The sequence below is a fragment of the Gigantopelta aegis genome, chromosome 10 (assembly GCF_016097555.1).
Source record: "Gigantopelta aegis isolate Gae_Host chromosome 10, Gae_host_genome, whole genome shotgun sequence".
NCBI lineage: Eukaryota > Metazoa > Mollusca > Gastropoda > Neomphalida > Peltospiridae > Gigantopelta > Gigantopelta aegis.
Genome location: NC_054708.1, coordinates 79052336 through 79068484, shown reverse-complemented (window position 1 = coordinate 79068484; position 16149 = coordinate 79052336). Strand labels below are relative to the sequence as shown.

The 16149-nt window shown below is 40.6% G+C and overlaps 1 protein-coding gene across 1 annotated transcript in view; it reads right to left on the bottom strand.

Annotated features, from left to right (window-relative positions):
* Positions 1-4980, bottom strand: part of LOC121383253 (Kv channel-interacting protein 4-like) — a 473604-nt gene extending 468624 nt beyond the window's left edge. Inside the window, exons 1-2 of the mRNA XM_041513154.1 lie at positions 4691-4980; positions 4461-4559 (exon numbers count right to left, since the gene is read on the bottom strand). Coding sequence (XP_041369088.1) covers positions 4461-4559; position 4691 — 100 coding nt within the window. The 5' untranslated portion in view covers positions 4692-4980. The remainder of the gene's footprint in view (positions 1-4460; positions 4560-4690) is intronic.
* Positions 4981-16149: the final 11169 nt, after the last annotated feature.

Here is a 16149-nt window from a genome sequence, read left to right as displayed (position 1 = left end):
CACTACCACTTCCGTTGTTTTTATAAGCATTCATATCCCCTCAAAATCAAAAGTTTACAATATTTTATAAAGATCTGCTTAATAAACAGAATAACAGAAAGTAAAAATCAACAGTTTCAACCAATTATATCTGCAACAGAGGACAAAATATCAAATGATAGTGGAAACAAAAGACAGAATTACCGCTCTGATCACGTGACAAATTTGGCGCCAAATAACAGGGTTTTTTTTTTCAATCGGAGATTGCCGAATCCGTAAAAAATAAAATGTTTTCATTGCTTACATAAAATATAACTTTTATTGTGTCTATCAAACATACAAATGGATACAGATATTGGACAAAATAGAGGCTGTTAAAAATAGTTAAATTACGTTACGGTAACTGTCGTAAATGTTTCGTCAATTGCTTTTTCATACACAACGCGGCTTGTTTCCTTTGATGTTCAGTGTGCAGACTGATCGTTGTTTTTTGTGTGGAAAAAATGTGCATTTGGAAGTAGCGGAGATGGGTGCTGGAAAATAAAGAGGGGCGATCAAAAATAAAGGAGGGCACTCAAAAATAAAGGAGGGCGGGGAACGTGAAAGGAGGGCGGCAAAATGGAATAGCGGGGCGGGGCGCCCCGCTTAAATGGAGCAGCGAGAACACTGGCATAACTCTGGACTATGTTTTTGATTCGAGCGTTATGGTGTATTCGACCCTTCCAAGTTCGATCCAACAAAATTCTACTGTATTTCAGATACATGTATATCGAGAATTCCTCTTGTTCAGGAGTTATAATACAGTTCTTATGCTTTTATGTGTATTTGCCTCAAGCCTCGTTCCAGCCAGTACACTATGACTGGTATATCAAAGGCCATTGTATGTGCTATCCTGTCTGTGTAATGGTGTATATAAAAGATTCCTTGCTACTAATGGAAAAATGTAGCAGGTTTCTTCTCTAAGACTATGTGTTAGAATTACCAAATGTTTGACATCCAACAGTCGATGATTAATAAATAAATGTTCTCTAGTGGTCTCAAGTCTTCTGCATTGTTAAAAACTTACACTACAAGTCTAATCAGGAGGGCAATTTTGAGACTAATTTATCTACAATTGAATCCCTCTTTCTAGCATTTGCTTCCTGCTTAAAATTTCAGATGCAAAGATTGCTCCCCACTCATCAAAATTACTTTCAAGCCTTGATGATTACAAGTCAGCATTTAAATCATAAATATGTGGGACATTGTAGCTCTAGCAGCAAAATTCTGATCAGGTTCACTACATGTGTACCAAGGTCCTCTTGGTACTTCAGATTTTTTATCCCAAAATGTATATATACATGTACATATTACTTTGAATGGCTTACAACACTTGGAATTTCTTGCACTAATATTGATGTTTGCAGCAAACATTTAACTCTCAGATATAGTTGTAACATACATTTATATTCACTAAGGAAAATATACTACACAACCCTCTACATTGTGACTGATTTGATCATACATACATACATGTATATGCGACCATTTGTTTTCATTTGGCGACTCAAACATTTACTACTATCTATATAAAAATATCAGTAGGTGCCATCTGGCTCCTAGATGTAGGGCTGCTACATAGTACATATTGAAATTGTCAGATATGAAAATTAATATTTTGGCCTGTTAAAGTAATACATTTTGTAGACTTTATAAGTGAGGACTATGCAATCTAATTAAAATTAGCTCCACTATTACATGTGGATCTAACAGCAGCCCGTTGGAGCTCATGTCCAGTTGACCTTTCATTCGACCAATCAAAACCTTACTTGCAAAATCATGCCAGTGATTTGAAAAGAATTTGAAAACATTCGGGATTATGCAGAGGGTATACAAAATGATTCAGGTGAATTACGAAGTACGCTGGAAACTAATTTCAATATAAAATTTTATATAAAATTTGTTTCAAGACTAAAACAAAAGCGCGATGGTATAGCCATAAAATCTGTTTATACTAGTATACGATTCAGAGTTTATTATTGCACTTTTTCCCGTTTTCTCAATGTTGAAATAGGCCAAAAAGTTCACCTATTGCATAAATAGTCTCACCCGATATTTTTAGAATTTGTATGCTTCTGAATAACGCTATAAAAGGCGAAGTGTAATTGGTCGATATTTAAATTGTTATTTATAGATGAAATGTCACCTGGACATGGGAGTCCACGCAATGCTGTTAGATCTACTGGTAGACCAGTAGAGCTAATTTTAATCAGATTGAGGACTATGCAGAAAGTGGTCACCTGAAAACATCCGATAAATTAGCAACTGCCCACATTAGCCTCACCCTCACTTCCATAGAGCTCAACATGTATGTATGTCTGTTTATACCAGCTGGTATAAGATACTTCCTGGGGACGATGTTTTGCTGATGTTTTTTGTACCTACTATATTATTAAAAAATATTTAATTATTACTTATCCCTGAAGCTGCTCTACTGGCATACAGACCATACTGGCAAGCAGGGCTCGAAACTTGCCAAAAAATATGGTTGCCCAAAAAATAATAATGGATGTTGACAAATTATGGTAAGAGAACCACGAGCAAGATTTTAATGTGGAATACACATATTAATAGTGGCTCATAGGTTATAGCTCTAAAGAAGATCGCCCACATAATATTATTTGGGTGACGAACGCCATTATTTTTTAATATTTAAGTAGCCCAAACGGGACATTGGTCGCATTTGGCGACCTGTCTACAGGCCGTTTCGAGCCCTACTGGCAAGACTTCTGACCATTCCAACTATTAGGGTTAGCCCTCTCTAGTGATACAAGTAGATCTATGCTAGAACTGTCAGAAATCTCCTATCAACCCCCAACATACATATAAAATGTGCCAGATATAAGTCTACAGTTTGTTACAAAATTAAACACAAAGGAGGGTGGGAGGCATTATATTGGCTATTCAAGATTTTATATTGGGAGGCATCAACATTGGGTTGGGGGAGGGGGCACCCACAATATCTATCAATCATGAGGTAATGGTCAAATAAAAAAGATGGTTGGCAGTGTTCTCGCTGGGTGAAAATTAAAGGAGGGCGGCCAGTCGGCACCACACCCTTCAAAAAAAATAAAAAGTAAACATAGAGCAAAAAACAAAACAAAAGGGGGGGGGGGGGAAGAGTAGTTTGGTTATCATATTGTTGTGTGTTGGTAGACTTTGAGAAAAGACATACTCCTTATTTTGCCTACAAAAAAGTGCAAAGGGGTTTATAAAAAAAACTTTTAACTGAATGATATCGGTCTGACATTCACGGGCAGTTCCGGTTTTGCTGGACCGATCAAAGTTTTAATATTATTATTTTTAATATAGATTTCAAGATATACGAAAAACAATAAAGATGTTTGTAAAGTGATCTCCTAATGTCAGATACATTTTTGTTATTTCCATCTTCATCGAATGAATCGATCGCTGTGATAAAATATCGCCAGCTGATAAATAGTAGTTTCGTTTTTGTAAAGGCGGTGTATATATTATTTGGCACTCAAGATAAATGATTTTAATGATAAACACTACCACTTCCGTTGTTTTTATAAGCGTTCATATCCCCTCAAAATCAAAAGTTTACAATATTTTATAAAGATCTGCTTAATAAACAGAATAACAGAAAGTAAAAATCAAGTTTCAACCAATTATATCTGCAACAGAGGACAAAATATCAAACGCCAAATAACAGGGGTTTTTTTTTCAATCGGAGATTGCTGAATCCGTAAAAAATAAAATGTTTTCATTGCTTACATAAAATATAACTTTTATTGTGTCTATCAAACATACAAATGGATACAGATATTGGACAAAATAGAGGCTGTTAAAAATACTGTTAAATTACGTTACGGTAACTGTCGTAAATGTTTCGTCAATTGCTTTTTCGTACACAACGCGGCTTGTTTCCTTTGATGTTCGGTGTGCAGACTGATCGTTGTTTTTTGTTGTGGAAAAAATGTGCATTTGGAAATAGCGGAGATTGGTGCTGGAAAATAAAGAGGGGCGATTAAAAATAAAGGAGGGCGCTCAAAAATAAAGGAGGGCGGGGAACGTGAAAGGAAGGCGGCAAAATGGAATAGCGGGGCGGGGCGCCCCGCTTAAATGGAGCAGCGAGAACACTGGTTGGGGTGGGGAGGTGTGATTAAGGACAAGGATGACAGGACCCCCTTTCAACACTGTTTCAGGTTAATTTCTGCCACTGTTTCAGTGTTTAAAATTACCTACATGGTGATATTACCCTCCTGGCACTGTCAGCCTTCCATACGGCCAATGAATTCAATATGTCATGGGGAAGTTGGTTAACACCGTTTTGAAAGAAAAGGGTCATAAATAATTAAATATAAATAAAAATAAACACCTCAGAACACCTATCCCCCGTTGTTGGCGCCGCACATCTTGGGCTGCGGGCCTGATGAAGCTAATGCAATAATTAATATTTAATTTGTGATTACACTCACCGCCTGATCCATACGAAGTGGTCGACTGTAGTGGTCTTCGTGACAGAGATCGTTTGACGAATTTTCGTTTTCTTTGAAGTCGCCGCAACGTCTGACCCACTGCAAACAAAATCATTGTTAAATTTCCATAGACACGTGCGTTCAAAATAAATCGCCAAAAACAACAACAAAATATTCCTACGACGATCGAACATCATTATCATTTTAAAATAATAATAATCCAAACTTACTTCTCAGTGAAATAATTCCAGCATTTTGTTTTCTCTTGGTAGTTTCCGCCGCCGGTATCCTTTAAAATTTCCAAAGAATGGGTCAAAGATCACGTGTAAATTATTCCAAGCGTTAATCCCTCGCAAAATAGATGATCGCTAATCCGTGTGAATTAGCCGAGCATTACTCCGTGCAAAGTAGTTGATGTTAATCCGTTCTAAGTAGCCGACGTTAATCCGTGCTAGGCATCACCGCTAATCCGTGCAAAACGTGCGCCGCCGTGTCGTGTTAAAGAGACAGTGTTGCGTTTTCCCCCGACTCTCTCTCCTACTCTCTTTAAAGCCAGCTTTTCTGCCGCCCAGACCTTGAAATGTACAGCAGCGTTCACGTAATGCAGGAATGTCCCGTTTACGTTTGATGTCTACGCGGAATCAATTACGAGTTCATTCACCAATAACCATTAAGATTATCGGCCGATCCCGTACAAATTCTGGTAAGACGCTAGCCTAAATGGCTAAGCAAACTGTATTACCGACACCTAACAATCAATTCTTTAAACACCTATATACGTTTTCAGGGTGGGTTTTAATTTTTTTAGAAACCAGTCCGTCTTAAATTGGTTTATCCAACGATCTTATTGCGCTCCGGGAGTTGCGTGCTGCTTGCGTGTGGTGAGAAAAGTAATGGATGGAGCAGTTTTGTCAATTGTTTATTCGTTGGATGGATAATGTTAATGGAGGGGACTAGATGCAAGGAATACATTAGTTGGCAGCCAGTTTGGAATGCATATTAGTTAGTAGACGACGATCCCGGAGAAAATGGATTCGTTTTTGTCTACAGTAGAACAGAAAATGTTCGAGGATTGGAACTGATCAGTCCCGCGGTTAGCCTGCGTCAAAGGATGACCATTAAAATTTCACTTCTCTGAGGAAGGAAAATCAATGCTCGGTCATGCCCGCTCGACGCAGATGGAAGAGAATTCGCAGACTCTCTCTCTGGAAGGGAATTGTCGTTCGTTTCATTCATAAAAACACGGACCGGGCGTTCTCGCAATGTGATGAGTCTGCAGTTTATATCAGAGGGTTCACGTCTAAAACGCGTATGTAGAAAGCCAATGGTGTAAAAGTCTGCTCCAAATTAAATAATAGTTTGTTGGGGTTTTTTTTACATGAACGATTAATGCAGGCGTGGATCCAGGCTAGGGTGATGAGGCTATTCACCTCCTCCCCCGAACAGCAAAGTACCAAGGAAATAATTTATTTAAAATGCATGTTGGTGTAGGCCTACTCTGGAATGCCGTAGGTGCCAGTTTTGGACGTAGCAACCTCCACTATAGAAATATCCTGCAGCCACCTCTGCAAGGGAGGAAGGACGGAAGGAAATGTTTTATTTAATGTCGCATTCAACACATTTTACTTACGGTTATATGTCATCGGACATATGGCGAAGGACCACACATATATTTAGAGAGGAAACCCGCTGTCGCCACTTAATGGGCTAGGCCTACTCTTTTCGATTAGCAGCAAGGGATCTTTTATATGCACCATCTCACAGACAGGATAGTACATACCACGGCCTTTGTTACACCAGTTGTGGAACACTGGCTGGAACGAGAAATAGCCCAATGGGCTGCAAGGGAGGATACAATTATGAGAAGAAAACAAAACGGTGGAGGGGGTGTTAGGATTGTTTGTGTACTGTATACAATGTTGTGAGGTGAAGCTTACTGTAATACCGATGGTTTGAGGCGCTGTTGATCATAGAATCGATCACCTTCGATGCACTTTTGTCTCAACACAAAAAAGTGTTTTTTCAACGACATCACTAGAGCAGATTGAATTATTTATCGTCGGGTATTGGATGTCATTCATTTGATAATTCCGACAGTCACATTTATTTTTAATAATAGCAAATTTATCGTCGGGTATTGGATGTCATTCATTTGATAATTCCGACAGTCACATTTATTTTTAATAATAGCAAATTTGGTACCAAATATAATTAACATAACCTAACAGTCGGTTACCTATAGTATATATATATATATATATAATATATATATATATATATATATATATATATATATATACTCTGTCAAAAAAGAAACGCATAGGTGATAGGGAAAGAAGAAAAGTGTGTGGTTTTACAAAATATAGTTTTTTTGTACAATGTTGCTGAATTATCCATGTTTGTTAATGTTCCTGGAATGGGACAGCATGCCCAAATGCACCCTAAAACAAATTTAACGCACGTTGTAGCACGTTGTGCGACAATAGCAGGAAATCGGCGAGAAATGGTCAGATTTTGGCGAATGCACGTGAAACTCGGGGAAAACATTGGGGGTAATGATGGGTATTTAAATCTGCAATGATGCCTCATTTCCATTTCGACGTAGACGAGTTAAAAGATACCAATACTAAACCTGCCGAATCCGTAACATTGCAATAGGCCGCCTCCAGTTAGGTGAATCGCAGTCAGCAGTCGCACGCCACATGAACGTCCATCAGAGCACCATTTCACATCTCTGGGACAGGTACCAGCAGTTTCAATCAGCTGAAGACCCGCCCAGAAGTGGAAGACCTCGCATAACAACTACAGCAAAAGATCGTTACACCCGGGTTCTGCACTCGCGTCACCGAACTGCCACAGCAACGGACACTGCTGGACACATACCTGGTTTGAGAAGGGTGTCGGCACAATCCATTCGGAACCGACTTCGAGAAGCTGGTTTACGGGCTAGGAGACCGTATATTGGCCCCGTCCTGCGACGTCAACATCGACATTTACGTGTTCGCTGGTGCACGAATGTACAGGGGTGGAACTTGGGAAACTGGCGGCGAGTATGGTTCAGCGACGAGTCACGTTTCCTTCTACATCGACGTGATGGACGACAACGTGTTTACAGACGCCGCAGTGAACGTTTTGCCAACAACTGCGTCGCTCAAGTTGACAGATTCCGTGGAGGGAGTGTCATGATGTGGGGAGCCATCTCATACACCGGCAGAAGTGAACTTGTGTTCGTACAAGGCAAACTGACAGCTGTACGTTACCACAGTACCAGGATGAAATTCTTCACCGTCACATGATCGACAGAGAGAACTCTTTCAGCAGGACAATGCCGCATACGGCACGTGTAACAATGGATTTCCTACAGAATGTGCTGCCGTGGCCATCAAGATAGCCAGATCTCAACCCCATTGAACATCTATGGGACGAACTGGACAGACGTGTACGCCAGCGTGAAACGGGGCCTCAGACGCTTCCGCAACTGTCACATGCACTGCAGGAAGAATGGGCTAGGATTCCACGTGCCCGGATTCAGAGACTCGTTCAGTCTAAGCCAAGGAGATGTCGCGCAATGATTGCTGCTGCTGGTGGCCACACACGGTACTGATTTCAGCGCCCTCATGCGACGCTGTTTGGTGACGAAAACGCCTCAACTGCCGTCAGTCCATAGCATGAATATTGTCACATTCTCATGTCAAATTTGCTGGGTCTACCACATGTAATAGTGGAGCTAATTTTAATTAGATTGGAGGTATCGTTAAACAAATATTCTTTTCTTTTCTTTTTTTACCCCATTTTTTAATGGTGCATTTTGGAGCATTGTCAAATATGTCTTTGATCTGTGCCAGTCTGCGTAGGTCGGCAACGTGTTACATATTTTATGGTACCCAGATTTCAGACATCGTTGCTGACGCCCATTGCAGACGCGGATCCTGGGGGGGTGGTCGAGGGGGTCTGGACACCCCCCCCCCCCCCCTGCTCGTGACCAACAAGCAGGATTTTGATAACGGGAATATACTTCAAATCTATCTAAAGCTATCTTCAAATATGAACATTTCCTATCGAGGGGGGCCCATCAAAGGCTCAAGACTGGAACCCCCCCCCCCGCTAAAATTTCTGGATCCGCCCCTGCATTTAACATCCCTAATGAAGCAAACAAAAACCGTAAAAGAGCTCGCCTTTTAAGTGATTATTCCAAAGGTTTTTTTGAGGATCAACGTCAGCAAACTGTAGGACGAGCGTTCGCAAACAGTTTGACTGGATTTCATGCTGTCCTATCCTATCATATTCATTTAACGGTAGGCGCATAAAAAAGTTGGTTAGCAAACGCTCTGGCACCTCAACGTGCCTCAGACTTTGCGTCTCATTGGCAAAATGACTTGTACATTGCTGGCGTCTGGCATCACTGTGTCTTATTACCTCCCGCAGTTTTCCACAAAGAGGTCGGCATGTGCATCTATACATCATCGCAGTCTTCTATTGACTACTAACAGTAGTGGGGCGTTTATTATATCAAAAGCACATGGTACTCTTTCCAGTAGTAGTAACCCATATAAATGTACTAACTGAACCTAAAGGTAGAGATAAAGTTTGTTTTGTTTAACGACACCACTAGAGCACATTGATTAATTAATCATCGGCTATTGGATGTCAAATATTTGACAACTGACATAGTTTTCAGTTAAATTGGTTTTGTTTAACGATACAGTTTGTGTATATTGATGTAGTCATCATCGGCTATTGGGTGGCAAAAATTCGGCAATTCTGACATATGGTCATAAACGAAACCGTCTATGTCTTTCATTTAGCGTCAAGGGATCTTTTAAATGTAGTTTTTGTTGAATATGACAGTACATACTACGGCCTTTGATGTACCAGTCGTGTGGCTCTAGCTTGGATAGGAGAAACTTAACCAGAGAATAGATCCATTGACGGTATTCGATCCGTCCAACCAAACTTCCCATTCCGACTGAGCTAGATCTCACTGCTAACACTGACACGTTGTCAGTAGCGGGGAAGAGATCCATCTAAATGAGTAGAGGTGCTTGCGTCGTAGGATCGAAACGCCTTGGTGGACCCCCATTTTCTGATTTTTTTTTCTCTCTCGTGACAACCAGTGCACTACGACTGATCCATTAGCCGATTATTAATAAATCAATGTGCTCTAGTGGTGTCGTTAAACAAAATGAACTTTACCTATCAATGGCGCGTTCATCAGCTGCTTTTTTACAAATATTTTTTTCTTCTTTTGATGTTCATATATATGTCCTTTAATGGGTTTATATATTACAGGGAAGCAGTTGTCGTCAAATAGGTAACTCTCTCCTACTCATTACTGTCATTAACATCAAAGGAGTTATTTCAGAAGCACTTTTTCACGAAGTCAATAAGAAAAACATGACGATTTTCGATAGACGGTCAATAAACACTTGGAATTAACAGTATCTCGGTATTACGATGAGAATCGGGGCTGCAGTGTGATAGACTGCAGTGCAGTTATGTTAAAGGTCAACATTTATCAAAAACGTAATTCACTATTGTTTGGTATCTACGTATACTTTTACAATATATATGAAGTATCAATAAAATAAATTTTACAGTATTTACCCGTTTTTAATATATTCGCAATAAAAAGTCGCGTTTTTCCCAACACTTGCCAAAACGCCTGTCGACGCGAAGAGCCAAGCCACGTGACCTCGTGACGCGCTAACCGGCATAACATGAAAGCGTGATTCGCAGCTTTTCAAACATTTTACTGGGAAGGTGGAACACGTGTATTTTTAAAACGCGAAAATTTTATTATATTGAATTAAATTGTATGGATGGAATATTCTTTTGGAGATATTTTTCAAATTTAAAATATGGTGAACCATTGTTTAGTGTTTGGATGTATCAAAGCAGCAGTTTTTCCGAACTTTAAACAAACCGACAATCACAGGGTTTGCATGGAAGTGGTTCTTAAACAGAACCCGTGCGTAATGGAAAGGACCACCACGATGGGATAAGATCATTGACCACTTCATCCCTGGGGATTACGACAGTTATTTAAGGTGGTCGATAAATATGACACCTGGGTTTTTTTTTATTATTATTATTTTTAAACATATCTGTTCCAAGCCTATATCACCACCGGCACAGGTTCTACAATTGCGTATGATACAACAAACAAGAAACAACGACGAGCACGAGCTAAACTAGAGCTCAAAAGGGTGGGGGGAGGCGGGGGAGGCGGGGGGGGGGGGGAGGCGGGGAGGGTACCAGATCAGTGGCGGTAGTGTAGACTCTTCTTTCAAATTCATTTGAGGACATTTTCACAGATACAACAAATATAACCCACAACGGTGCCTCTGAAAAGTGTTAGGCCATGCGCCGTTCCTGCAATGGCGTAGGGAGGGGGCCTACGGGAACCCACCTCTACCCCCATCAAACCTTTTTTTTTTTTAAACTATTAAATTTTATAAAATCATATATACACATGTATATACATAGTGTGGGTTCCTCTCCCCCCCACCCCCACCCCCATCCCAATATAAAATCCTGCTTACGCCAGTGGAGGGTACCAAGCCTAGAACGATAAAAATATGGCTTGTATTTCATAATTAAATATATATATATATACACACACACATACAGAGAGAGAGAGAGAGAGGGGGAAAGACAGAGAGTGTGGACTCTGTCCAAACCGGCATCTATCTAAACCGGCATTATGTGTAAACCGGCACAGTTTTAAAGTCCCGTTCAGCTACCGTTAATTTATTATGAAACAAAAAATCTGTCGACACCGGATGCCTTCTATTCCGGACTTCGGATGCAAATTCAAGAACAAAAGAACCTTTCATGTAGTAATTAGTTCTGTCTACACCGGCATGTGATCATACTTCCTGTCTGCTAGTGGTCACCTTTTAACAATGACGGCAGTAATTAGGACACCATTGAAAGTGTTATGAAATAATCACGCTTCTTTGAATGCTTAACAAACAATGAACAACACCTGTAGTAACGGGTGTAGGTAGCAAGATAAATCGTATTTTTATTTGTATGTGTTCATACCTGCATTGCACCATACCGATCTGTCTAAGACAATAAATTCATATCCCTATTTTATGTCCCTATCAATAAAATAATGTTATTTATTCTGCTTGTTGATTTAAATACGTTCTGATCTGAACACATATTTTTATTACAGTCAAATGTTAATATCCCACTTTCAAAAGTCGGGACTGAATTTGTGTCCTGCTTTTCACAGGTAGGTAGGTAACTAGGTTAACGTGCTTATATACAACTTCCTCACCAATCGAGGTGCCATTAGAGTAGATGTACAAATGTGTTAAGACCAAAATGTCCAAACTAGTGTCTGTTAAGAATCATCTGTTTTTCGAACAATCATTCTCTGCTGTTGGCATTCCCAGTCTGGAGCTCCACGTGGTAAGACGTGTTTGTTTCGCTTGTGCACACTGCACGTGCTTTCGTGTGCTCGACTTGGGGGTCCTTCATTTCGTTGTTTTTGTCAGCGAAATGGTTTTCTACTGGGATGTATGCGGCCATTGGAACTGATTGAACGCTGGAACGCTTCTCGTTTCGACAGCCTGCACCACCAGGTTGGATTCTTTTTTAGCGAGATTCCTTGCCTCCACATCATTTCTCCGCCTTTTTTTTTTTTTGGTGACTCATATGACGGCCATTCTGCAGAACGCCACGGTTGTTCGCATTTAGTCTCTACATGTCCGAGCCTGTCCTAGCAGCACTGGAAGATTGACCGCCCAACTCTAAGAAGAAATAGGAAGCGAGGTCGGCCCCTACTACTCTTTTTCTAGACTTTATCTTGCTTTATAGTGATACCATCTCGTATCCTCCGGAGTCGGGCCCGTCCGCACCACTATACCAACCCATGACGACTGGACTATACCCTAGTCTGATACTCTCTCGTTCAGACGGATCCGGCTTCTCAAGATCTGTATTTCAGCACAGCATTACACCTTCAACGTCTGTCGACTGTCAATCTAGGTGTTTTCTTGACGGGATGCAACCCATCTCGTCCCTTTAAGCTGTGCACCCAAACGGCCTTAACGAGGCCACTCGCGTGGACATATTGATCGGACTTTAAACTTTTAGATCTGCGTTCAAAATTTTATGTCGAAATTACTTCTTTTTTTTAAATATTATTAAATAGTCCGATCCACTCTTCTTTCTCTTATTTAATTTTGGACTGTCCTAAAATGCTCCAAATCATATAAATATTCGGCCGAGCAGTCAATTTTTTTTTTTTTTGGCTTGTAACATTTTAATTTTTTTTATTTATTCTATTAACTTTTTTACTAATTGCTATTTTCAAAATTCTGCCCATTTGTAAACACCCTCTCCCCCCCCCCCCCCCCCCCCCCCCCATCCCGAGTCAGGCCACCGATCTTATCGGAGGTCGGACTCGGGATGGGCGTGTTCGAAACCCTAGTGGTATATGGGCACGTTAAACTAGTTATCATCATCATCATCGGCTGTTGGCATGTTGACCTAGGCATACTAACAGAACGCCTGATGCTACGTCACAGGTCTGATGCAGGTCAAATCGACTGAGCAGTGGGTTTTTTCCCCAAGCACTTTACAAAACGTCACTTTATTAATAACTGGGATGGTATTTTTGTTTTACCAACAATTGGTAAGATGCTGTCCGCCCCCTCGATTCTCTCATTGCCAGTAATTACCCAAGGTGTAAGACAATAACTTTGTGGTAACCCACGCTTGCAGAAATTTAAAGCTGCACACTCACCGCACCTTACTTCAACATTACAACTAATGGTAACAACTAACAAAAGTAAAGTTTGTTTTATTTAACGACGCCGCTAGAGCACATTGATTTTTTTATCTTATAATCGGCTATTGGACGTCAAACATATGGTCATTTTGACATTGTTTTTAGAGGAAACCCGCTGTCGCCACATAGGCTACTCTTTTTACGACAGGCAGCAAGGGATATTTTATTTGCGCTTCCCACAGGCAGGATAGCACAAACCATGGCCTTTGTTGAACCAGTTATGGATCACTGGTCGGTGCAAGTGGTTTACACCTACTCACTGAGCCTTGCGGAGCACTCACTCAGGGTTTGGAGTCGGTATCTCGATTAAAAATCCCATGCCTCGACTGGGATCCGAACCCAGTACCTACCAGCCTGTAGACCGATGGCCTGCCACGACGCCACCGAGGCCGGTCAACTAACAAACGCGTGTGTTATCCATATCTATGACTGTTAACAGCTGCCTTCATATATTGCGGTATTTGTTAAAGTGACAGACCCTAGTTTGTAAGCACTACGACGTATTTTTCTCTATTAGAGCAGTTTTGGATGATTTAACTTAGTTGCTACTTTCATTTTATTTATTTAGTCTATATTTGTGTACATCTTAAGTGATTTTGGTCATCCTGGTTTTAATAATACCTGAAAATACAATTTTCACATTTCTAAAAACGCACACCTCTGAGAAAAACGTATCAAGCCATAGTATAGGAGTCCAAGGAGAAAGTAAACAAAACGGTTTGCACTCCCCCAAGTCCCGACTGTTTAGTTCTCGCCACCATCCTTGTCAGTTCAGTGCCTACCTTCAGCCGTCAGTTAAAACTGAATGTGAGCCACCACCCTGTTGACACAGGCCTACCTCAGCCTATATATTCAGTCTTTCAACATGGCAATTCTGCGCTGTGGGAGGATACAAATACCAGAATGAACTGCAAAACCAATGATGTTTGGATCGTTGGAGAAATAAACCATTAAACGCTGCCAATTTAGTATATCAAATAATAAAAGACTAATCTACTTTATGACAAATAATTGTCCTATTATTGACGACATTGTATTTGGACTCGATTCATTAGAATATGCCAGTCGTGGGTCATGATCATTATACGTAAATGTTACACATGAAAAAAAACACCCCGTTAACCAGGGTTCTAGAATAAAGAAGAAAGGAATGTATGTTTAACGACAACACATCTCAACATTGTTTTACTGACGGCTGAGGTAGGCCTGTGTTAACAGGGTGGTGGCGAGGTCGGGACTTGGGGGAGTGCAAACCGTTTTGTTTACATTCTCCTTGGACTCCTATACGGAAAGTCTCATATTGCACTGTAAAAATTGTTTTAAAGTTAAAGTTTGTTTTGTTTAACGACACCATTAGAGCACATTGATTAATTAATCATCGGCTATTGGATGTCAAACATTTGGCAATTCTGACACGTAGTCATCGGATGAAAGCCGCTACATTTTTTTAATGCAGCAAGAGATCTTTTCTATGCATTTCCCCAACAGACAGTAAAGCACATACCACAACCGTTGACCAATTGTGGTGCACTGGTTGGAACGAGAAAAAACAATCAGTTGAATGGATCCACCGAGGTGATTCTATCCGGCGGTGCAAGCACCGCAAGCGAGCGCTCAACCCCCACCCCATCCTACACCCCTGTAAAATCAAATATATTAATTATGAACTTTTCTCATAGATCGACCAGTGACGTGTTAAGGAGGCCAAGCGCTCCCAAACAAGTGGACTGGTACAGTCGACTTGTATCATAACACATTCATCTAACGTTAGACGCACACAAAAACAGTCTAGCGAGCGGCCGTGATCGAGCGATCTTCTGAACATGTCTCAGTACATACCAATATTTTTAGTATAGCTGTCAGAGTACACTAGTTGTAACGGGATAAGCTTGGGATTGATAACCGTCAGCCTAACCTGGGGTGGGGGCGGGACGTAGCCCAGTGGTAAAGCGCCAATTCGATGCGCGGTCGGTCTGGGATCGATCCCCGTCGGTGGGCCCAGTGGTATGTACTACCCTGTCTGTGGGATGGTGCATATAAATGATTCCTTGCTGCTAATCGAAAAGAGTAGCAACAGCGGGTTTCCTCTCTTAATATCTGTGTGGTCCTTAACCATATGTCCTACGCCATATATCCGTAAATAAAATGTGTTGAGTGCGTCGTTAAATAAAATATTTCCTTCCTTCAGCCTAACCTTACCAGCTATCGTATCCCAGACGTGTATTGTACATGTACCACATAGCTAACATTTTCACCTTGCTCTTTGCTTAAACCTTTTAAGAAAATAGCATGTATCCTTCCACCCCTGCGTGTGCTGTAACCTCACCGTGGTGCAGGGGTGTAACATTCTCTTTGAGAATGGCCAATACAGCACAAAATTTAAGTTTTGAGTAAAATTCAGTATCCGTAAAATTCTGTGATATTTGTGTTTTTGCACAGTTCTTTACACTGTTTTTGTTTAAGTCTTGAATTTTTATATTGATGTTGATCATCACTTTATTTATTTGCATTACCATAGTTTGACACTCAATAGCCGATGTATTTTTCGTGCTGGGGTGTCGTTAAACATTCATTCATTCATTCATTCATTCATTGTATCCTTCCAAGCTTATAAGCGTACTTGTTGACGTTTGTGATAAAATTAAATTGAAATGTAAACAGTTGTGAAAGGGAAAATAGTCTTCAGCTTTTAGAGCGTCGGTTTAAAGATGGGCATTGCAAATAAGCGCAGATACAGTGTCCAAGAGTCTAAGTGTCCTCAATTCGAAGAGTCTCGAGAGAGGCGGTGTTTCCAAAGATAGTTGTTACTATTGATTGAGGCGTGGAAGGTGTCGCTGCTGGTGCTCTTATCGAACGACTTCAAAGTATGCTCCGTGTAGCAGA